Source organism: Octopus bimaculoides, chromosome 5 (assembly GCF_046866305.1).
Source record: "Octopus bimaculoides isolate indiv1 chromosome 5, ASM4686630v1, whole genome shotgun sequence".
Taxonomy (NCBI): Eukaryota; Metazoa; Mollusca; class Cephalopoda; order Octopoda; family Octopodidae; genus Octopus; species Octopus bimaculoides.
The window spans coordinates 98,824,269-98,848,816 of record NC_142932.1 but is presented as its reverse complement, the minus strand read 5'-3'; the positions used below and the strand labels follow the sequence as shown (position 1 = coordinate 98,848,816).

Here is a 24,548-nt window from a genome sequence, read left to right as displayed (position 1 = left end):
ATAATCACGTGTTTTCACGAATGTACTAACGAGATTTGCTCAGATATTCTCATTTAAATATGAATAGGTGATTTTGGGCGGCTTGGTCACATGAACCAAAATTTTTTCGGGCGGTTTGGTAACGAAAGGGTTAAAGTGGGTGGAAGACATGAGATGAAGAACTACCTCAGGATACTGAACCTTTCAGGTGAGATGACAAAGGACTTAGATACCTGGCGCCTTGCCATACTTATGAAAACCTGTAATCTGCAGCAGAAATGTTAAGACCAATCCTACTGGTGGTGTGAAGTACTCGTACCGCATAGTGTCCAGTACACTGGCGTTAGGAAGGGCAATGCCAAATCAGAGTGTAGTGCAGCTTGCCAAACTGTCCAACCCATGCCCACATGCACAACAGACATTGAAAGCAATAGAAATATCTTGCTGTATCTAAAACTTCAAAATGGGAGGCAAGCAATTGTCTCAACACTATTCTTATTCCATACCAGACACAAATGCATGGCTTTATAAGTGGTTGCAAACGGGTGCTTATCTATGCATCTTGGATACATGACTGAACCAGAAATACCAAGACCAATTGAAATATTTAATCCTGTATTGAAAAATATTTGGAATCCTGTTAACTGATATGTTCTATAGATAACCATTAACCCTTCTTTAGCTTTTAAACTGGCCAGATCTAGCCTCTTACACCTACCCTACAATGTCATTCTAAAAGTAAACACTCAACAATATCTTGCAGCTATGAGATAATGCATGATTAATTCAAAACAATATGAATAAATAATTATTACATTTGACAAAATATCTGAATGATAAAGGGTTAAAAACAATCACTGGGACTAATTGTTCAGATAAGCATAGGTGCAAGTGATTGAGAAGTTTGCTTCCCAGCAATGTAAACTTGGGTTCAGTCTCATTGTAGCATCCTAAGCAAGTATCTTCTATAGTCTCAGGCCAGTCAATTCCTTGTGAAAAGGACTGGTAGGCAGAAGCTTGTGAAGAAATATTACCTTGCTTCAAAATAGTTGAGGGTTGGAGACGGAAAAACCTGTTGCAAACTCCATCCGACCCACGAAAAATAGACTGCATAATTAAACTGGCCCAAATTATTCTCTCATTACCAAATTGGCTTCTTATACTTGACTTATGATATTGCAAGTAAATCATGTCAATGAAATCTCATAGCTGTAAGATCATGAAAGGAAAAACCATTTCTGTATGAATACCATGAAATTTTTTATCCACTATTTGAAGTAGTTTCTTTATAATGATCAATATGGCAGCAATTCTGACTTATGTACAAAAGTCAGGAAAGTGAACATACGAGTCATGATATACATGTGCATGTATAGGTTTGCAGTAAAAACAATTAAATAGAGGTTTGAGCTTTGGGAAGTAGATTGTTTTGTGGATCAGTATCTTTAGTAACATCAGCAATAGCAATTGGGGGAGGGGTAGTTATAAGGTATGGTGACCTTAAGATATCTAGTATAATGGCCCAAACCAGCTATTTGAAATCGATATCTGCACCCAAGTGATACTTTTAATGCTCCAAGCAGGAATGCACTATTACTACAACCCTCTATACAAAGTGTGCTCAATGTTGGACTTGCTATCTGAAAAATTAGAAACTATTTTCCAGGACAAAATCTGTCATGATGAAGCAATAATTTCTAGCAAAACATGACAGTTAAACTCACCAGTGGTATAAGAGGTCCAAAATTCACCAGCTACTGTGCAAACTTTTGATGCTTGCACTGAGATAAGTAGAGATGAAATGGATTGGGGTCAACACAAACATTTGTATTTTGACTTATTTTTGTTTTACAGTGGTTTTGGCAGAACGTTTTTGTAAACATTTGCAGTAGGTGTAAAGGGTTACACCAAAAAAAAAAATAAAGTTTACAAAATAATAAAAAGACATGGGTGGAGACCCTTTTTGGGACGGCAAGTTGCAAGTTACCTTGTACAAGGACAAACAGCAAATGTTGCTCTTGTCTACCACTCAAAAAACAGGTGTTGGTACTGAAGGTAAACTCAATCATATAATAAACAAATGGGGCAATGTCAAATCAAACCATTGTTATGCTATCCAGTGAAATATCCAGGAAGAAAATGATATATCTTATGGGATTTTAGTAAACTTAATCTGTAAATTCTTTTATTGTGTACGTGAAAATCAGCAAGGTATCACCATCAAAAGACTGCAATCAGAAATTTCCTATTGACATTACGTTTCAGTTACAGTGGGTTGGTGGAGGCTATTCTCCATGAAAGCACAGGAATGAGAGAAAAGCAAAATTAACTGAAATGAATGTAAACAGAAAATATCAACTTCCACATGTTTGAAAAGATAAATGGTAGAAAAGGGGGGGAAAAAGGCATCAAGGCGAAACCTATTTTACATGTTCCTTTTGTAATGTGTCTTTGTATAAAGGATGCTTTATGACAGTATAGTATATTGTCTATAACGGAAATGCAATTATATATTCTTGGTTTTTGAATATAAACAATGTGCATAAATGGGAAATTACTAATTTTCTTGTTAAGCTTTATTATTAGGAACTGCTGGTTTGGTCATGTGATGCAAATGGATGAGGACAGCTGCATAAAGAAATGCTAAGCTCATTGTTGGAGGGGTAGACCCCGGATGACAGAGGACAGAGTGCTAAAAAGGATCTTTGGATACTGGGCCTCACTTAGATGACTGGTAGTTGTGGTGGTTGCATCAAACTAAGTAAAATTGCTGACATCCGTACATACAGGCCTATTCTCTACAGGTGCCAGTGCTCCATAAACACACCAGTGGCATGGAAAAAGCACCCAGCAAACTGTAAAGTAGTTGGTATTAGGAAGAGCATCCATACCACAAACAATTGGAATCTAGACAGCTCCCTGGCTGTCCAGCTGCTGTCAGACTGCAACTCATGCCAGTATGGAAAACACATTAAATGATGATGTAAATGTACCTTATTGTGTAAGGATGCAGAGCCAACGGTTGGCTAGTGAAAGAGTTTTATACGTTCTTTTCAATGAAAACAGAAAAAGAAAAATCTTATACTGATTATGCTGTCATTTTAATTCAAATCAGTGTAACTGAAAAATAAGTAAGGATTAGTTACACTAAGAGCATCAAACTAAAAATATATGCCTGAATTATCCACCCATGCTAGCATGTAAAAATGGTAAAATAATCGAATAATATCTAATTAGATTTGATGCTCACTACATTAACACCAGCTTTATATATATATATATATATATATATGAGAAAACTGGTGTATCTGCATTTGAAATTATCAGTTAAAAACCATTTCAAATGAGATGGATTTCACAGCGAATTCTTAAGCTTTCAATGAGCCGTCTCAATTCATATCTCAGGAAAAGCTGCAATATTTATCATTTTACCAAAACACATTTAATAACAGATAAATGAAATGGCTTCTCAGAAAAATTTTATGCAAAATATAATGAACACCTTATTTTTCACAAAGTAGTGAATTAGTGCTAAATTCAGTCATGTGCAAGTGTCTCTCTACATACATCCAGTCATGTGCAAGTGTGTCTCTACAACTACAACTGCTGTAGTTGTAACAACTTCAACTTTCAAACTCCTTGGGTGCAAACCTCTTGGCACTTTCTACAGTGTTCTGAAGCAGCATAGCCACAGTCATGGGACCAACACCCCCTGGAACTGGCGTAATCCAAGAGGCAACTTCTTTAGCTCCACCAAAATCAACATCACCAACAAGTCTCTTTCCGCTTTTCTTTGTCTCATCTGTAAAACAAGAAAACATACAGACAATTTGATCTAAATAGTTATTCACTGCATTGTATAATTATATGATACTGAAACCTCATCAACTTTTCTCTTAGAAAATATCAATTAACAGTTTCTTTAACTATCTTGTCAAACACTATACAACTTCAAAATATGCCAATATAAAAATCACCCCTTTACCCGCCTTATGTTGGACTAATAAAATGGGGTAATTCTGGCAAAACATCAGTGCTCCAGTGTCTGTTTTGCATGTATGTAGGTGTACGTTCTCAATTCCAATTATTTTACAGCATATGCTGGATACTTTTCTATATGAACATCACTAGTTTGGCCATCATGCAGCTCGCAAGACCATGAATCCTGAATCTAGAGAAGAGGAACTTTATACTAGAATAAGGAGTAGAGAGGAATAAAATGTGTGGGCAGAGCAGAACAAATTCCTTGCTGTAGAGGAGCAACATGACTACTTGCATTTTGAAGAGACAGGGGTAAAGTTGAAAAGAGAGGGTAATGTAGAAAATAAAACTTGATTTTGCCATCAACAAGTGACATTGCAACTGTCTCTTTAAAATGTATATATACATGAATGTTATACAAATGATCCAGCTGAAGTAAATATGAAGGTATTTCACTAACCTGGGATAGAATTAATTCCACAATCAACAACAACTGCACCAGGCTTAATCCAATCTGACTTGACAAATTCTGGTCTTCCTATAGCTACCACAAGTATGTCAGCTGTTCTTACCTGTACAATATTTTTAGTTTAATTAGCAAATGAATATCTATTAGAGATAATGTTTACAATTAATCAAATATGTCAAATGCATAATTAGGTGTCTGTTTATAGCTTTAGAAAAGGGAAAGATAGGTAGTTTTAGATCTATTCAAATCTTTTCCAAAAGTAGATAGCAGTTTAAGTGAAGAGAAAAAGCTACAAGATGGTGACAAAACAAGCTTATCTCTTACTTTACATTACAAGTCTGTAAATTAAATATAGTAAAATAATTTAACATTTTAGACATTTGTTTATAGCTACAAATATATATACATTGCTCAGAAATGCATATTTCTTTTTAACTATGCTAACTTGTGGTATGTGTAATAGTAAAAACTCGTTATAGATGATGTCTACTTTTGTTTCTAATGAAAAAAAAAAATCACACCAATTTTTTTTTACATAAACAGAAGAATATTTTAAAATCAGAGTCAGTACACAATTTAAAATTGTAAAAAAAATATTAATTCTAGACATGTGAAAAAAAAAGAAATTTTATCAGCAACATTGCAACCAGTACAAAATCAAGTAAATAATAAGTAACATCATTAATTCATGAAAGCAATGTAGAAGTGTGTGCTTCAAAGAAGTTTTCAACATAGAGATATTTAATCTAGTAATTCATGCAAACATCTATTATCAATAACAATAGTTGTTGTTTATATCTAAATCAGTTCTCTGATCAAAGGTGTTTCAATCATGACCATGTCTTTTGTTTTTTTTAAAGAATGTATCGAAGACTACATTCTCCAATGTCTTTCATTTCTCTAAGACAGAAAGGTGTGATTTGAAGAATATTTGACCACATATAGCCACTCTTATAATAACAGTATTTTGTAATACTGTCATCATTATATTATTACATAATAGCTTACATAAAACACATTTTACATAAGCAGTTCAGATATATAGAGAAGTAGTGGAAGAAATAAAGATTAATTAGCATGTAATTTTCTTAAAGGTAGCAGCAATGTAAAAATGGCTCATTTTCCATATAGAATACTTTTAGGTTCACTAAACTTGGAAGTAAAAGTATTCTTTAATAATTAGTTCATCATAAATAAGCACACTGAGTAATTTATCTTAGCCAAAATGCAAGAAACTAGTTGCATAAAGCAATTCAATACATTATCTTTACAGACAACAATGCAATAATACAAAATATGCAACTTTAGATAATTGCAAAATGTAATGCTAAACTGCAGAGTAATACAGAAGATAAAAATCTTATGAATTAATCAAGCTTCTACTGAGGAGTGAGTTGACAGAAAAAGTAAAGTATTCAGTTTCACTTATTATCACTGCAAATATCTTGATCTATGCATTGTAAGGTTAACCCAACCCACACAAGTAATGAGAAATGCCAAGTAAACATCCAATAAGAATTACATATGTAACACAAAGATATACTTACCACAGCTGGCAGATCAACAGTCTTTGAGTGACAAACTGTAACAGTAGCATGGTTCCATAATAACAAATTGGACATGGGAGCACCGACTATTTTGCTTCGACCTAATACAACAGCAGTTTTACCACTAACTGGCACCCCTAGTGGAATAGATTCAATACAGCTAGAGTTCAGAAAATTTATTAATACTTTATTTAACAAATATCTAATATTTATTAACTCCTTTCTTGCCATATTTCTGTTGAAATACACTGCCATTGTTTCAAACAATTTCAAACATAATGAAGAATTTAGTAAAGTAACTTTGCCAGTCATTATCAAACTGGTGTTTGGAACATATATTAAATTTGAAATTTAAATGGAAAGCTTAAACTGGGAGTTTGTATCAAAGAACCAGGAGCAGTCTCAGACAGGTAGGTATCAAAAAGGTTAAATAATATTTATCAAATAAACTTTACCTTTTAAATGATAAAAGAGATGACAACTCAATAGAAATATGGGTGATGCATGAATTCAGACATAGCTGTGTGGTTAAGTTTTCTTCCAAATCATATGGTTCTGGATTTACCTTCACTGTAATACCTAGAGAAGGTGTCTTTTATTGAACCTTGGGTAACTAACAAGGTCATCATTTATTGTTGTTTCCTGTATTGCATTGTACTCCTACCAAAAACAACCCAGTTACCAAATAAAAGCCTAATAACCGAGTACTGCTTTGTTAAATTGTAGTGATGAGCTCAGCTCTTTCTTAGAGGTATGGAGAAGGTAACAGGAAAACTATGCTCATGTTTTTTCTCTTGAATTATGTAAGGCCAAATGGCATATCAATAAGGCATCAAGTTATGCTGCCACCATCTACATTCCTAATGCTTGTATGTATCAGACAGAAGTTTTTGAGGCAGATTTTCTTATTACTAAGTAAGGTAACATTCCCCATGACCAGACATGCTTCCACGGAAGACTGGAAATGAAGGACACTACTTGTATGACAGTGACACCCATTTACAACAACTTGATGTGGAGACAAGGAGATATCACACACACACATGATGAGCTTCTGTCAGCCAAATCCACTCACAAGGCTTTGGTCAGCTCAGGGCTGTAGCAGAAGACACTTGCCCGAGCTACCGCACAGTGGGACTGAACCCAAGACCATGTGGTTGGGAAGCAAACTTCTACCACACAACTATGCCTGTAAATAAAATATATAATCAAGTTTACTATCACAAACAAACAGTTGCTAGGTAGATACAATGTAATAGCTAGGTGCTATGTTTGCATCAATAAAGTGAATCAGTTATACTAATTTATAGAGATTAGCCTCCAACGTTACAAAGCTAATTTAGAAAAAATCCAAATATTAAATTATAAGAATACAACATTGTAATATGATTAATCCCTAGTGTGTATATCTACTATTATACCTACATGTACTTGTTACAACTACAAGTATTTATGATTAGTTTTTAAAAAAGAAGAATGAAATTAAATCTATTTTAAAAAGGTCACAAGTAACTGCAATGGTGTTAACAGGAAATGTAAAGTTTAAATCTGTGTTTGGAAAACAATCTGGGACATATAATAATGTTGTAGAGTAAAAGGTTTAGCAAAATTTGGTAATTACGTAATACCATGAGAATAAAGATGAGCTCCTAGAGATGATAACATCTCATGATAATGATGGTAGATAAAAAATAGAAGTAAAACTATACCTGATTTTTTGATTAATTCTAAACATCCCCGTGGAGTACAGGGAATAATACAGTTACTGAGGTCACCAACAGCTAACTTTCCAGCATTTTCTGAATGCAAACTACAAAGAATACAAATTCAATTTTCAATGGATCTATGAAGTTTTGTTAGAAAACAATAACACATTTAGATAGACAAATATATACAAGCAAGATAATAACCATAATTTTATTTAATAAACATATCATGGGTTATTAGTTAACTGACTAGCAGTTTAATAGCATGGTAGTGTATGTTGAAAATACATACATGTGCATATCACATCAAGCAGCAACTGTTTATTTTTTATACAGATCCAGACGAACTCTAAAAAAGTCATTTCTTATCGGATGTGGCGTGCAAGAGAGACGTTTGCGCTGGTATGGTCATGTACTACTGACAGATGAGGAGAGCTGTGTGAAGAAGTGCCACTCCCAAACAGTTGAAGGAATCTGGGGTAGAAGTAGACCCAGGAAGACATAGGATGAGGTGGTGAAGCATGACCTTCGAACGTTGGGCCTCACAGAGACAATGACAAATGACCGAGATCTCTGGAGATATGCTGTGACTGCTGCGGGGACCCGGTAAATAAAGTGAGTTCACAGCTGTATCCTAAACCAGTTTCGCATAACCAGCCCAAGCCTATTCAAAAGTACCTTGAATCGTAGGGCGACCTGCTGTGCTTAAAGAGACCAATTGCGTCAAGTACATCAACATCAAAATGGAAATTGTAGTTGTGATAACCATGCCGGTGGCATGTAAAATGTACCATCCAAACATAGTCGATGCCAGTGTCACCTTGACTGGCTTCCGTGCTGGTGGCACGTAAAAGCACCCACTACACTCACGGAATGGTTGGCGTTAGGAAAGACATCCAGCTGTAGAAACACTGCCAGATCAGACTGGAGCCTGGTGCAGCCTCCTGGCTTCCCAGACCCCAGTCAAACTGTCCAACCCATGCTAGCATGGAAAACGGACGTTAAACGATAATGATGAATAAAGTGATCAAGCTTCATGGGATTTTATATACTAGTGTTTGGTTCAACCATAATGGGGCTGGCATAATAAGATATCTTCCATGATCCACCAGTGTAGTTGCTTGAAACACTTAGAAAACGGAAAAGTTTTTCGCAGGCCATGAGAACTGAGTATATTGTCACCATATAAATGAGCCTTTTGTTTATAAAGATTGAACATGTCAAGAAGCACAGATGTGCTGTCACGGTGAACTGCAAGCAAATGTCATTGTCTGTATGGACAAAGTGAGCCTTGTTTATGATCAGTGAACACATGTGAAGATGAGAGGAAATACAAATCACTCCCACAAATACACACACGTGTGTGTGTGTGTAAAGGAGGTGTCCAAGACAGAAGCAATTTCAGATCCTGAACCAGGATCACTCTCAACACTCTTTCATATCTGCTGTTGATGCTGGCCCCAACACATTTGTCTTCCTCTCACTATGTGCCTCTGATCTCTATCTCTATCCCTATACATCTCCCTCTCTCCTATTTCCACCCTTCACTCCCACCTTCCTATTTTCTGATCTATTTACAGGTTTATTATATTTTTGCCCTCCAACATGCCACTTATCTACTCCATCCTGAGCAATTTTACTCCCCTCTATTAGATATTTCCCATCAACCACACTTTCACCCTTGTATATCACTCACTACATCTCTATCTGCCACTCTTTTCACATTATGAATTTATCCCCCCATTCTTCCCTATCCACAGTTCATATTCTCTTTTGTACCCATCTCCTTGTATCTTGAAAGTACACACTGATACCTTGTTACCAACAGCCTTATATTCTTTCCTGCTATTCCCATCTACTTGTATAATGCAACATAACCCCATATGTCTTCTACACCAAAACATTTATGTGAGTTCCTCTATCATACTCTAGCTTCACAACACCTGGCATAAAACCACCTCTTCTTTTACTACAAGCCCACTTAGTTGCAGAGACTCCTCTTTTTGAAAAAAGCTTCCAGTATACTTTGTGAAGTGGTTGGTGCTTGAAAGGGCATCCAACTGTAGAAGCCATACCAAAGCAGATGTTGGAGCTTTATGCAGTCTTCTGGTTTATTGGATCTTGTTAAATCAAACAACCCATGCCAGCATGGAAGGTAGGTATTAAATGATAACGAAGGATATAATACAGCAGGCTTCTTCCAGTTTCTGTCTACCCAATTCACTTACAAGGCTTTTGTTGGCCAGGAGCCATAGAAGAAGGCACTTGTCAGAGTTGCCAAGCAGTGGGTATATAGTTGGGAAGAAAACTTCTATACCACACACAGAGATACATCTGTCTTCCAAGTTCAACAAACTTCAAAAGGAAATGTTTCCTATAAAAAATATTTTGGCATTACCCATCAACATCTTTGGAAGGAATTATAGAATTGGTGACAAGATGAGAATCAATTTCATGTTCAGATTCCATTGGTAGCTAGAGAGAGAAAGAGAAACAAAGAAAAATAGTTAATAAAAACAAAGTAAAATGCCTGAATCTTTTTTTAACAGAGAATCTTCAGAATGTAAATTCAAGTTAACCCTTTTAAAATGGTTGACGTAAATTTACGCATGCAATGTACATACTTTAAATCGGTTGACGTAATTATATGCTGCCCGAGTTACTACTGGTCCACCTGCCAACTGATAGGTCAATTAGATGTTTCTTGTAGTGACGTCATTTGGCGCCAAAATACAGTCGCCATTACTGCGTTTTCATCTACGCATGCGCAGGGAATAGTTCCGGAAGGAACACAGGAAGAGTCCGATGCGCATGCGTGGAATTCAACATCTGAGGCGTTCCCGCTCAATTCATTCTCTTTCTCGGCCGGCCGGCCATGAGCATGGACGGGTCAAGCTGTCTCTCCAGCATTCCAACTATGGGGACAGCTCATTCCAACATCTCAGCAACCATGCCTATTTTAAATATTGTTGTGTTGATAGTTCAGAGGCGCGTTTCGTTGTGTTTATTCCGAATTTAATATAGGAAAGCAGGTGTACACCTAATGGTGTATAACCACTTTCCTAAAAGTAGTGACCCCGACGTGATTCAAACATGCAGCCCAACATGAAAAGTTCACATTACTTTCCTAAAAGGTGGTGACCCCGACGTGATTCAAACACGCAGCCAACGTGAAAAGTTCATATAACCACTTTTCTAAAAGTGGTGACCCCGACAAAAGAACAACCGCAGCCACGGATTCTGATCTACCAAGCGATAATACTACACTGCCGCCGCTGACATAAGTAAATACGGCATTTCGAACAGCTACCCGACGCAAGAACAAACGCAGCCCAGAGATTTCCTATAACTGGTGACACGACTAAAAGAACAACTGCAGCCGAAAATCTGAGCTACATATTAATACTACAATTGGTACCCCGAGCTAAAAGGATCTACAGACCTCGTTTCAACAGCCATTGAATTCCTATGTTTCGCGACGTTCAACATCAGGATTGCCTCTACATTCTCATCAAACACAAGTGAAAAGCTAAGAAAATTTTTTCTACGTAAAAGTTTTTTATTTTGTCAATGACTTCTAGAGCCTATAAACAAAGACTTCTTTATTGCTAAGACCTTTGTGGCTTTTCACACAAAAAACTTCACGGTTATTTCATCCTAACAACTTTTTGAGCAATTTCCTACATGTTTCACGGGATGTCAATTCATTCGCTCACAGCGTCCTCTACTTGCTGAAAATAGCAGTAAAAATGCAGAGTTACATTTCAGTGAGTACATAACATTTTTTGATGCTTACTTGTTCCCAGTTCAGCATATTTCACATCTCTCCGTTTCTCTCGGCCGGAGAATGGAAGAGTTACTGGCTTATCTTTATTTGCATCGAGATCTTTTGTTCATTTTCGCTCGCAGCTCCGAATTCATGACAGCATTTTCCAGCAATGCCACCAACAGTACCTCTCAAAGATGCCCTGTCCAATTTCTCTCTTCTGATACGCACCAACAGCTACCATCCCGCTTCTAATGGAATGGTTGAGCGTTTTCATAGGCAATTTAAGGCTGCCTTACATGCCTCGCCCAACCCGCAGTCTTGGGTTTGAATTTCTTCAAGGTCGACACTAATGGTCGTACAGAGATTGTGTCTGTCGACCATCTGAGAAAGCGTACCTTTTCAAACACCACACACCACTGTCAACATCATTACCACCACACATACAGAGCACAGCCAGTTTACAGCGACGACATCAACAACCACGACGAACTACAAGCACCCCCCCCCCCCCCCCACGTCGCCAACAGCAATACGACTCAACGTACTACCAGCAACATGATTTCTCCAAGTACACAAGCAACCAACATCAACAAGCGCGGTTTTATTTTGACTCTGTTAGAGTGGATGTTTTCCACTCACGATCAACAGACCATCCAGAATGTTCTGTACCAGGTAACAGGTCCCAACTAGCATCCGACGCTCAACTACAGCTCTGCTCACTGACCACAACTTCCTGCGTATTAACATTCTATCTCCTTGTGGAATTTTTATACGAACTGGTTTTCTCCATCTCAGTGTTTTAAGACTTTTCACAGTCTGTTACAGACACTTTTACTATGTTCTGTGTTTTTTCTCGCACACACTCTTTTCTTTATACGACGGCCTGTCTTTTATTATGTTTTTATATGTCGCATTCACACTCACGATCAACAGACTAGTTAAAATGTTCAGTACCAGGTAACAGGTCCCAACTAGCATCCGACACTCAACTACAGCTCTGCTCACTGACCACAACTTCCTGAGTACAGACATTCAACTTGTGTAACTCTTATACAAACTGGTATTTCTCTATCTCTATGTGTTCCGACACTTATCGTCAATATACAGACACTCTTTCAATGCTCTGTATTCCTCATTGACACATACACTCATATATTTTCTTTCATTTGTACATTGCATGCATGTATCTCACAAGTGTACATTCATTTCTTTGATTTTCTTTGTGTGTGTTTGTGCCACATCTTGTGGTTGGTTTCAGTGGCCATCTTGCCTCAGACGTCCCTCCAAAATTTCTCTTTTCGTGCTTCCACACTCGATGGGGAGCCATTGTAGTGACGTCATTTGGCGCCAAAATACAGTCGCCATTACTGTGTTTTCATCTACGCATGCGCAGGGAATAGTTCCGGAAGGAACACAGGGAGAGTCCCATGCGCATGCGTGGAATTCAACATCTGAGGCATTCCCGCTCAATTCATTCTCTTTCTCGGTCGGCCGGCCAAGCTGTCTCTCCAGCATTCCAACTATGGGGACAGCTCATTCCAACATCTCAGCAACCATGCCTATTTCCTCGGTAAATAAATATTGTTGTGTTGATAGTTCAGAGTCGCGTTTCGTTGCTTTTATTCCGAATTTAATATAGGAAAGCAGGTGTACACCTAATGGTGTATAACCACTTTCCTAAAGGCTAGTCCTGCCACTCCAGCTCTGTCAATTTGCTGCCGCATCCTGTTTCATTGAATTTATGTTCACCACATCCTACCACTCCAGCCCCAACAACTTCATTGCCACATCCTGTTTTGTTAAATTTACGGTTGTTGCGCCAAGCTATACCAAGCTCCACCACCTCACCAGTTGTTTCTTCCAGTTCGGACAATGACTCAGAGAGTGAGTATTTTTGCTAGTTTAGAATCAGATGATTCCAATAGTGATGATAATATTCTGGTGAATCAAAGGCACAGGCGGGCAGCAATGAATGGCCCTGGACAACAGACTATCATGTGACGAGCAAGAGACAATTCTGTCCGATGGCATGGGTTTACTGGTACACCTGACATAAAGACAAACCTTGAACATGGAAGTTCACAATTGCAAATCTTCTACGAGTTTTTGATGGATGAAATGTTCCAATATATAGTGAACAAAAATGACTATGCTGAAAACCATCCCCAGCATGTCAGACCTGGGCATGGTGGTGATTGGTTTCCAACTAGAGGGTCAAAATCAAATTTCTGCTTGCCCTGCTGATACTGATGGGCATCATGAAGAAACCGACCCTGGTGTCATATTGAATCTGGATCCAGCCACATCGACACATTTCTTTCCAGAAATGATGGCACGTGATCGATTTTTGGCGCTTCTTCGAAATCTACATTTCAACTCAGATAAGAACCAGGATGACAGGCTGCACAAAATACATCTTATCATTGACAAAGTGACTGAAAATTTCAGAATGATGTATGTCCCCAAACAGGACATTTGTACGGATGAAAGTTTGTGGAAATTCAAGGGAAGGCTCCGATTCAAACAATACAACCCGACCAAATGTGCTTGCTTTGGAGTCAAGGTTTATAAAGTATGCCAGTCAACTAGCAAAGCCTGTAGATAGATATAGAATTACAAAATCTACACTGGTCAGGACAGATTGGATCTTCCAGTGTCTACTCTAGCGTCAATCAGAGTTGAATGAAAGCTTGTTTAACAAAGGCTACAATATTTATATGGACAACTGGTATTCCAGTCGCGACCTCTTCCAGCATTTGCAGACGAAGAAGACTAATGCCTGTGGGACTGTGAGGACACACAGGGAAAACATGCCACCTGATCTTCACAAGATAAAACTTCGAAAGGGGGAAACAGTGTACCTATGCATTGATAGTGGCATTTTTGCTCTAGTGTGACATGACAAGAAAAACGTCTGCATGTTATCCACAACACATTCTGCAAGCATGCAGGACACTAAGAAACAAGATGAGGATGGTAATGCAATAATGAAACCAAGCGTAGTTGTTTCATACAATGAAGGGATGGGCGGGGTTGATTGCTCAGACCAGCTGGCGACGACACACAAATTTGTGAGAAAATTTGTGAAATGGTACAAAAATATTTTCTTGTTTATAGTTGACGGTGTGGGGAATGGATTGACATTCAGGAATCTACTGTTCTATGAAATGATAGAAGCATCAGAGCTTCCAAAGTGCAAAACATGTGGACATCCCCATGTTGGACTCTCTCCTCACCGCATGGTGAAGGGACATGGGCATTTTCCATGACTGTTTTCCCCCAACGCCATGAAGACAAATGCTCCAAAGAGATGCACAGTATTTAAAGCAAAAGGGAAACATAAGGAAACTAGATACTATTTGTTCACAATGTGATATGCCACTGTGTGCAGTATCCTGTTTTGAACTCTACCATACTAAAGTCAATTTTTGAATTCATGTGATTGTAAATACATGAAGTTGATCTGACTTGTTTTGTTGAGTGAACTTATTCAGGGATAATACCACATGAGCATCCTGCACAGGGATGTAGTTTAGGTAAATAAACAATACTTGCACTAAAGTGGTTGACGTAAATATGTTAAACATTATCTCGTACTGAGTGCTGACTTCAATTGATGCAACTACCATTGCCTCGTACAGGCAAATGAATGAATCACCGCCGTAAACTGGTTAAAGCTACTGATGTTAAAGCTACTGACGCTGAACCATTGTCATGTGCTAATTGCTGATCTCAGCCGAGATGACTACCGTCAATGCAACCTAGTTGCTTGGGGTTAATAAAATCATTTTTAATAAATGTGTAAAATTAAAAAGATAAAACCATCTGTATTTATACTGATTTCTTAGTTAAAAAAAACTTCAAACTTCCTCCTCTCAGGTGAATGAAAATGAAGACTGTATAATACTAAGTTAACTATTACCAAAAAGTGAAATAAAACTGTAGACATGATTTCCCTCTATTCTTTGGTATTTGGTCAGTCTCTACTGTTGCTACTCTTTACTATACAGTTGTTGTTTGGCTCCAAGTGGCTGTGACCAAGCATATCTATGGGTGGAGGTATCCCAATTATGACCATCCAATCTAAGATTACATTATAGAATGTCAGTGTGGAAGACAAATATCAGCCATTCAAAAACACAAAGACAGTTAGCAACACTATACAATGTTAATTTTTTAAGCTGATAGAATGTGATTAGGCTGTTATTTCTAGCAATTGAACAACTAGGTGAAGACTCACTCATTGGCCTTTTTACTGTAAAGCTGTCTATATATAAACAATGAAAGAAAGGGCAACAATGCAAACTGCTGCAATTTGTTGTACATTGCAATTTTCTTTATTTTAATATTTCTCTTGTAAAGACATGGTTTTGATTATCAAAGCCATTTTACTTGGACTTTTATCACTAATGATTTTGGAGAAAACAAGCCTTTCACAGGATCCCTTTTATTTTCCTCTACAAGCCCCAGGCTCCATGGATACTTTTAACAATTTATACTCAGTTAATATTTAAACTTTGTTTCCTAGTGCACATGATTAATCCCTAAAGCTGTAGATAACCTCCACCTAATAGATTATCAACCAATTAACTGAATAGTATTACTGATTGTTAAAAAAAATGCAGAATGCTGTCAAAGTACCTGAACAATGATACCATGGACAGTAAGGTCTTCATTGAGTCTGTTAACTGTTGCCAACACCTAAAAGAGCGAAAAAAAAAAAAAAAAGAACTTAAAAACAAATAAATGTAATTGCAAATATCTTGAGGGTTGGTATCAGGAAAGGCATCCGACCATAGAACATACTTCAACATACTCTTGTCTGTCTCATGCAAGCATAGAAAAACAGATGTTGAAAATGATAATGATGAACTGATAGGTACACACTTTACAATTCTTATAGCCGAATTGTGTGCTTGTCTCTTTTGTAACTTTTAACCATTAATAAGTAACACTTGAACATCATCTGCAATGTGAGAAGACCCGGCAAGCCAAGTAAGATCGTTGCCAGTGCCCCTGGACTGGTTCTTGTGCGGGTGGCACATGAGATGCACCATTTTGAGCGTGGCCGTTGCCAGTACTGCCTGACTGGCTCCTGTAGGATTTTCGAGCGAGATCGTTGCCAGTGCCCCTGGAATGGCTTGTGCGGGTGGCACATAAAAGACACCATTTCGAGCGTGGCCGTTTTCGTGCGGGTGACACGTAAAAGCACCCACTACACTCTCTGAGTGGTTGGCGTTAGGAAGGGCATCCAGCTGTAGAAACTCTGCCAAATCAGACTGGAGCCTGGTGTTGCCATCCGGTTTCACCAGTCCTCAGTCAAATCGTCCAACCCATGCTAGCATGGAAAGCGGACGTTAAACGATGATGATGATTAGCCCCACAAACTACATACACAAGTTGTGTGTTCAAACAGTGTAACTGGGTCATATACAATACTAAGCAGCCTGGCAGGCAAGGATACATATTTATTGCAGCAATAAATTATAAGTATATTGCACACCAGTAATTAAATCCTTATCAATATTTGTCATATATAAGATTATAACCAAAATACTTCTCAGCATGAAATTTGTTAATTCCAAGACTTGTTAGCAGACATGATCTTAAGTAATGGTGTCATGTTTAATTCACTCAAAAGCAAGTCAGTGTAAAAAATAAGTGCTTAAGAATATTCCACAATCGAATAGTAAGCTTTTAAACAACATATTTTAAAAAAAGACACATAATATTCATATGGTAGTGTTGCTGGCTTCCTGTGATGTTTATGCTTATTATATCACTTGACCCAAACTGAAAGTCAGGTGATCAGTGCTATTTAACAGTTATTAGTTTGATCAAAGAAGTATTGTTATTCAAAAAGTAACAATAAACAAACAATAATGATGAGGAAAATCAGTAGAATAACTAAACAAGAGAAGGCAATAAAAGAACTGAATTAGTAAGTACTGTTATCTAACTTACATCAGCTTGAGTTGAAGATTTTGGTAATTTGATGTGCTCTGCTTTCATTCCAATGTCAGCTGAATTCTTTACTTTCATTCTAATATAAACATTAGAATCTTCACGGTCTCCAACCTAATAAAAGAATGGTTATGACTATACACTACTACTACTACAACCACTACTAACACCAATTGTCTGATATTTAGTATCAGACAGGTAGTAGTAGTAGTAGTAGTTTAACAAGCCCAATTCATGTGGTTGAAATTGTCTTGTCTTTCAAGTTAAGCTTACTGCTCTTATTTCTGTTACATTTGTATAAACTTCTGCATCTGACTAAACCTTTTATTTAAACAAGGAAACAAACATTTTCTTTACTTTATTTTGTACTCCATAAATGAAGTAATTCTAAATACAAATATTAGTTTCTCTGAAATAAAATCATCTTGGCAATCTCATAAAAACAAAGACCTTGCTCTCATGTTTATTATCCTATGACAGTTTCAAAATGTTAGTGATAATCCTTAACATGCAATGCAATTTAGTTTAAAACAATATCCTCGGGTGTCTTTAATGAAGTTCATTTAGTTGCATTTGAACCAGAGTTTCAGTACCCTGCTCCTTGTAGATATCCAGAATGGGCGTCAACTGCATCAATCCCATACACCAAAGAGATCTTCAGAAAGTCATGGGCACTAATCCTTGCCCTCCACTTCTGATGAAGTATCACAAAACGAAAAAAGATTGTGTAATTAGGAAACATTAAAGATAAGGCAGCTACTTTGTATTTCATCAATATATGCCAAGATTAAAGTATTTTTTATAAGCATATAGTAAGTGATGGTAACAAAAATAGTAAATTATATACAACTATAGAAGAAAAGACACTGACAGTTTGATATAACTGAGATTCACTCTTTATAGAAAGGGAGTGCAGTCAGTTGAAGTGATCCTTAGTTCATGTTTGGTTATCATTTATGGTTCACATTGATGGCTTGAACCATCTCACAAGAGAAAAGTTAAAAGTTCCCTTAACCATTGCCAATGATATGTATGTCATTATTTGAATATCTCAAGCAGTATTCATAACATCTGTGCTTATCTCTAAGGTGCTTGAGTTGAAAGATTAATTATCTTACTTAGAATACTAATTGCAATCCTATATCTAACTAACCCAGCTTTTATTATGATTAGCCATTCTCACCTGGACTATAACTAAGCAGGGTAAAAATTTGGGATACTTGTCTTGGAAGTTTTCAATATCTTCTTTCAATTTATTGCGGATCTCCCTAAAAAGACATTAACAAAACAAATCAAAGACACTTAAATAGCATAGTTTCATCTACACGGTGAAACTTAAAGAAATCTATGTACAAAAAAAAAAACAAAAAAAAAACTGTTTAATTCAAGTCAGCCTCGACCAATTTGTCTCTATATTTAGAATTCTGTTTGTACAATGTCTCTTTTTCCTACCAAGACATCAGGTTGTGTGATTGCTGGGTGATTTGGCTATTATATGCATAATTGTGGGGTGATCTGGCTATTATATGCGTAAATAATTTTTTTTATACCTGCATAGACATCAGATTTGAGAGAAAGCAAGCAAAAAATTAGTAATATAGTTAATATCAAAATGTATGCAAGTTTGTGGTGTCAGTACGCAAAATTTCAACTCTTCAATTTATGGTATCACTCCTCTAACCCCTTGATTTGTGAATTGACTAATTACGTATAACATACATGGACAACGTGGGTCGTAAGGCTACTTTTAACACCTTAACCAAGCTCTGATGTAATTTTTAAATACTATTTATTTAACTATAAACAATTAAGCATTAGACAAAACACAAAATTTTTAAAATGAGGCTGTTTTTATCAAATACACTGTAACTATAAAAAGAAAAAGGAAATTTGAAACATCTGTTTACAAGCTCAAAAAATCTAAAATACAAAGTTAAACATAAAAGACTAAGCAACTTAACCCGTTAGCATTTAAACTGACATTATCCGGCCCAAATATTCTACCTGTTCTATGTTTAAATTGTTAAGATATGGCCTCTCACACTTACTCTACAATGTCATTCTGAAAATAGTTACATCATTAACCCAACAACTGCTTCCAACTCCAGAGCTCTGATGCAAGTTTGTGGTGTCAGTACGCAAAATTTCAACTCTTCAATTTATGGTATCACTCCTCTAACCCCTTGATTTGTGAATTGACTAATTACGTATAACATACATGGACAACGTGGGTCGTAAGGCTACTTTTAACACCTTAACCAAGCTCTGATGTAATTTTTAAATACTATTTATTTAACTATAAACAATTAAGCATTAGACAAAACACAAAATTTTTAAAATGAGGCTGTTTTTATCAAATACACTGTAACTATAAAAAGAAAAAGGAAATTTGAAACATCTGTTTACAAGCTCAAAAAATCTAAAATACAAAGTTAAACATAAAAGACTAAGCAACTTAACCCGTTAGCATTTAAACTGACATTATCCGGCCCAAATATTCTACCTGTTCTATGTTTAAATTGTTAAGATATGGCCTCTCACACTTACTCTACAATGTCATTCTGAAAATAGTTACATCATTAACCCAACAACTGCTTCCAACTCCAGAGCTCTGATATTGTGAACAAACCAAAATAAAATACTGAACTCCTTACATTCTTATGAAACTTCCCCTGCACATATCCACATCCCCAATTCAATCCCCTGTATTATTCCACCTATATTTCCATCCCCCCATCTCCTCGTTCTCTCCCATCCACTTTCTCCAACTGGAATATTCTTGTATCTCTTCTACAGCAAGATGCCCATTTCTATCCCTCAACTATTCTTTTAACCTCTCAACTGGCACAAAGCCACCTCCTTCAATACTACTCCCTCCAGTTGAAAGACTTTGTCTCACAAGTTGCTTAGCGACCCCACTGGTACTGGTGCCACGAAAAAGTACCCATTACACTCTGTAAAGTGGTTGGTGTTAGGAAGGGCATCCAAACATAGAAACCATGCCAAAACAGACAACAGAGCCTGACAAAGTCTTCTGGCTTGCCAGCTCTTGTCAAACCATTCAACCCATGCTAGCATGGAAAACAGACATTAAATAATGATGGTAATGATTAAATATTAAATTTTCTAAAGAAACAGGCTTCAAATATGTAGAGTTAATAAATTTTATAATTTATAATATCACATATTCTGAAACACTTAACATTTTTAAAAAGGAAAACTGTTAAAAGTTCATGCTTTTCAAATCTCATAACACTGTGCCTCTCAGGCATTTCCGGTTGTTTCTTTTTTTTGCATCTTTTGTACTCTTCACACTCCCACCCCACTAACCACCATTTTTCACTTATTTCTCTCATCTCTTTCCTCTTCCAAACCCCCAGGTTTGCATTCTGTAAAAACTATTTTTTCTATTTAATTTCCATACCACATAAAAAAAAAATTTTAAAATGCTGCTTGTGGTTACTGTAGCTTCTAAAAATAACAGTTGATGAACAATTCATGGCAATATTGCTATTTTTCCATTAGACAATGTAGACAAAAACAAATAAGAATCAATATAATTCTTATCAAGCTGAATTTTACATGGCGCATTTTTCATTTCCCAGAGATGACAATTATGGATAAATTAACCTTCACTTCAAGATGCCATGACATTAGCTTCAGTTTGGAGTATTAGTATTTCTTGCCAAGATCCCCACCTCCAGGAAAGAAATATTCAATTAGTTACAAAGCTTATAAAAAAAGCAGAACCTATACAAGAACTTGCTCTGAATCCCCTCTCGCAGTCTAACCCCTTGTCCCCTAGCATGGCGCTGACCCTCCACCCCCACCCCAGAATTTATAGTCCTGCAAACTGCATGGTGATTTCAATAGTGATGAATATATATTTTATATAGCATCAAATATATGCTATACGAGCCAACTCATGGACATTAAATGATAATGAATTAGAAAAGGTGTTACAACAAAAATTTAGTATGATAGCAAGATGGGAAAGCAAGAGTGTGTTTGTCTTATTTCCTTTAATTAAAAATATCATTATCTACATTGCAAAAAACTGAAATTATCTCTTCATAGACATTTCTTTCAAAATTCCAACTGTTTTTTCACACATCTAGTTGATATTTTTTGGAGCTACTGGAACCATGAGCAGATCAATAATTTAATTTGTGTCATATGGGGAGCAGAAAAGAATCAAGAAATTTGTAAAACACAGATTTTTGAAGAAAGATTTTTTTGAAATGTGCAATATATAGTGAAGAAAAATAAATAAATAAACAACTAAATCAAATGTATGGGGAGGGGCATTTAAAAAGTCTGAAAAACATGGATTTTTGATTTTAACAAAAATGTTATTTGTGATTACTATTCCAAACAACCAGAGACAATTATGTATGTTTCGATTTATTAAACCTCATCAGCATTGTATTTTCTAACGAAACAGATAGAAAAAGGCTATAATTTTTGCTCAGCATAATTTGTATAAATAGAGTTACGGGAAAACTCAAATGATTAATGTGCTTTTTTTCTTTTAAGGACGTAAGGTATGGTGGTAGACATTCAGATGCTGTCTCCAGCAGATCAATTGATCATGTAGTGCTCTCATCTGCATATGTTAAATTTTGTTTTAGTCAGGTGTGCTTTTGTTACTGTAGAAAGTATTCGATATCAAACATTCTTTCAATAATTTCTATTTCCTCATTAAAAATTTTTAACATTTTCTGTTAATTTCTTACTTAAACATCAAGAATATATTTTAAATGGGTGCAGACTTGGCTGTGTATTAAGAAGTTTGTCTCCCAACCACATGGTTCTGGGGTCAGTCAACTAGGGCAAATGTCTTCTACTAACACCACAGGCCAACCGAAGCTTGTAAATGTAATTAGTAAATGGAAACTGAAAAAAGCCCATCACGTGTGTGTGCGTGTGTCCTACCGACTTTGTTTCCTCATAACTTCAAGAAAAAAACGGATATTTTGAAATGAAATTCTCTACAAATATCTTTCAGACTGTGAAAATCATGATTATATCAGAATCTATTGTGGAAAAAAAAAAGTCCCAGGGTGGGGAGAGGAGTTTCGGAAAATTCACACATGAGTCAGCTGTTTTCTCATAACATTCCGGAAAATCGGCGTTTGAAGGACATCAGTGATGGGTAGTACACACAAGATGGAATTTCTCTGATTTTTTTCCCACAATGCTCTTGGAAGTGAAGGGGAGCATCTTTTTATGTAGAAAAAAAAAAGGCACTGTCATGCTATTAGCTGTCAGAAGTGAAAGTGCTCACTGCTAGTGAAGTATCTGCCTGTCTGCTGCTGGCCTGTCGATTCTTTGGCTACTGACAGCTAATACCATGACTGGCCGGAGCGAGCTATATGTCTGTCTGTCTCTCTCTCTCTCTATCTATCTATTACTCGAAAGTTCGCGCGTCCGCGCTAGCTAGTCGTGAGTAGAAAATACAAATTTAATATAAAAACATATTTCCTGAAATTGCAAGCATACAGATACTTCACTAGCAGTGAGCACTTTCACTTCTGACAGCTAATAGCATGATAGTGCCAAAAAAAATTTGCGAAAAATGATTAATAATTTTTTTGTTTTTCAACGGCAATAGTAAGAGAAAGAAATTCACGAATTATTTTTATGCTTGAGTGTAATGGAAAAAGTTTGAAAAAAATATTGTTTAGATTCATTTATTTTCGTTTGAGTAATACAAAAAACTGTTTTTGGTTATAGAGGATCCGATTCTGAAAAAAAAAAAAAAAAAAATTTCAAAAATCGCATTTTCAAAATTTTAATACCCCACCCCCACTTTTCACTTTTTCCGCAATTTTTTTTGAGATATTCAAGTGTCTTCTACTATAGCCTCGGGTTTGTGAGTGGATTTGGTAGACGGAAACTGAAAGAAACTTGTCGTATATATATATAAATATGTATGTGTGTGTTTATCTTTGTGTTTGTCCCCCTAACATCGCTTGACAACCGATGCTAGCGGTTCGGCAAACGTCACCGATAGAATAAGTACTAGGCTTACAAGGAATAAGTCCTGGGGTCGATTTGCTCGACTAAAGGCGGTGCTCCAGCATGGTCACAGTCAAATGACTGAAACAGGTAAAAGAGTAAAGAGTATATTCGGCTATTAATCACATCAAAACGAAAGATAGCCAGTAGATTGATGGAATAAAAAAAATTCGAAAAAAGTTTAAGAAACAAAAGATATTACTACGGGAAATTACTCTGAAAGAAATCTAAGCAGAAAGGTGAGTAGATTGATTACATATTTCGTATCGCAGTTTTGGCTGTTATTTCTAGCATGTGGTAGCCTGCTTGAAGGTCTGAGTGTATATATTGTTTTTGTTTTTTTTTTCTTGTTGAAAAATTGAAATTTTAGAAACGAATTTTTTTCAGAATCGTAATCTTTCTACTTTTCTACGTATTTGGCAAAAAAAAAAAAAATTGCGGGGAAAAAGTGAAAAATGAAGGGGGAGGGGCGGTTATTGAAATTTTGAAAATGCGATTTTTGAAATTTTTTTTTCAGAATCGGATCCTCCATAACCAAAAACGTGGGATTCCATAAAAAATAAAATCAATATATATACCCATTTTACCGGAAGTTATGACGGAAAAATCGGAACTTTTGAATTTTCCGAAAGTCCCTGAATATACTATCTGAAATAAAAAGTCCCTAGGGTGTCAGCGTGCATTTTTAAAAATTTTCATATTCGTTTTCTACATACTTGTTAACACCCCAAGTGTGGTTTATAATTTTATTTGTTCCCGGGTGAAGATCTTTATATTGTGACCATTATTTTCCAAGCCACTTTTATCACGAAGTTTGTTTACTAACAGAAGTATGCTTATATTTAACGATTCCTGCATTTTCCCGTTATTTTGAAGCACGCAACCCGAAACATTTTGGTGAAATTCTGGTTTAAGCACTTTGATATTTTAGTGCAACAATCTATTTATATGGGTACACTTGTTATTCAAAAAAGATTTTGAATGGCGCAGTTCTTTGTTTTCAGACATAAATATTGGTTTTGTTATTTACTGAGTTTCGTTTGTTGCTAGTTTTTTTTTTTTTTTTACCTTATTTCTGGTTCTGCTTCTGTCTGGCGCGCAAAGAAATTAAA

The 24,548-nt window shown here is 36.3% G+C and overlaps 1 protein-coding gene across 3 annotated transcripts in view; it reads right to left on the bottom strand.

Annotated features, from left to right (window-relative positions):
* Window positions 1-3,441: 3,441 nt before the first annotated feature.
* LOC106867868 (C-1-tetrahydrofolate synthase, cytoplasmic) overlaps window positions 3,442-24,548 on the bottom strand; it is a 24,309-nt gene continuing 3,202 nt past the window's right edge. For 2 of the 3 annotated variants that reach the window (XM_089352741.1, XM_014912920.3), the window contains exons 2-9: window positions 18,599-18,683; window positions 17,416-17,529; window positions 16,093-16,152; window positions 10,081-10,157; window positions 7,686-7,786; window positions 5,977-6,113; window positions 4,421-4,532; window positions 3,442-3,781 (exon numbers count right to left, since the gene is read on the bottom strand). In XM_089352741.1, coding sequence (XP_089208867.1) covers window positions 3,603-3,781; window positions 4,421-4,532; window positions 5,977-6,113; window positions 7,686-7,786; window positions 10,081-10,157; window positions 16,093-16,152; window positions 17,416-17,493 — 744 coding nt within the window. In that variant the 5' untranslated portion in view covers window positions 17,494-17,529; window positions 18,599-18,683 and the 3' untranslated portion in view covers window positions 3,442-3,602. The remainder of the gene's footprint in view (window positions 3,782-4,420; window positions 4,533-5,976; window positions 6,114-7,685; window positions 7,787-10,080; window positions 10,158-16,092; window positions 16,153-17,415; window positions 17,530-18,598; window positions 18,684-24,548) is intronic. The other variant, XM_014912921.3, reaches the window with a different exon arrangement.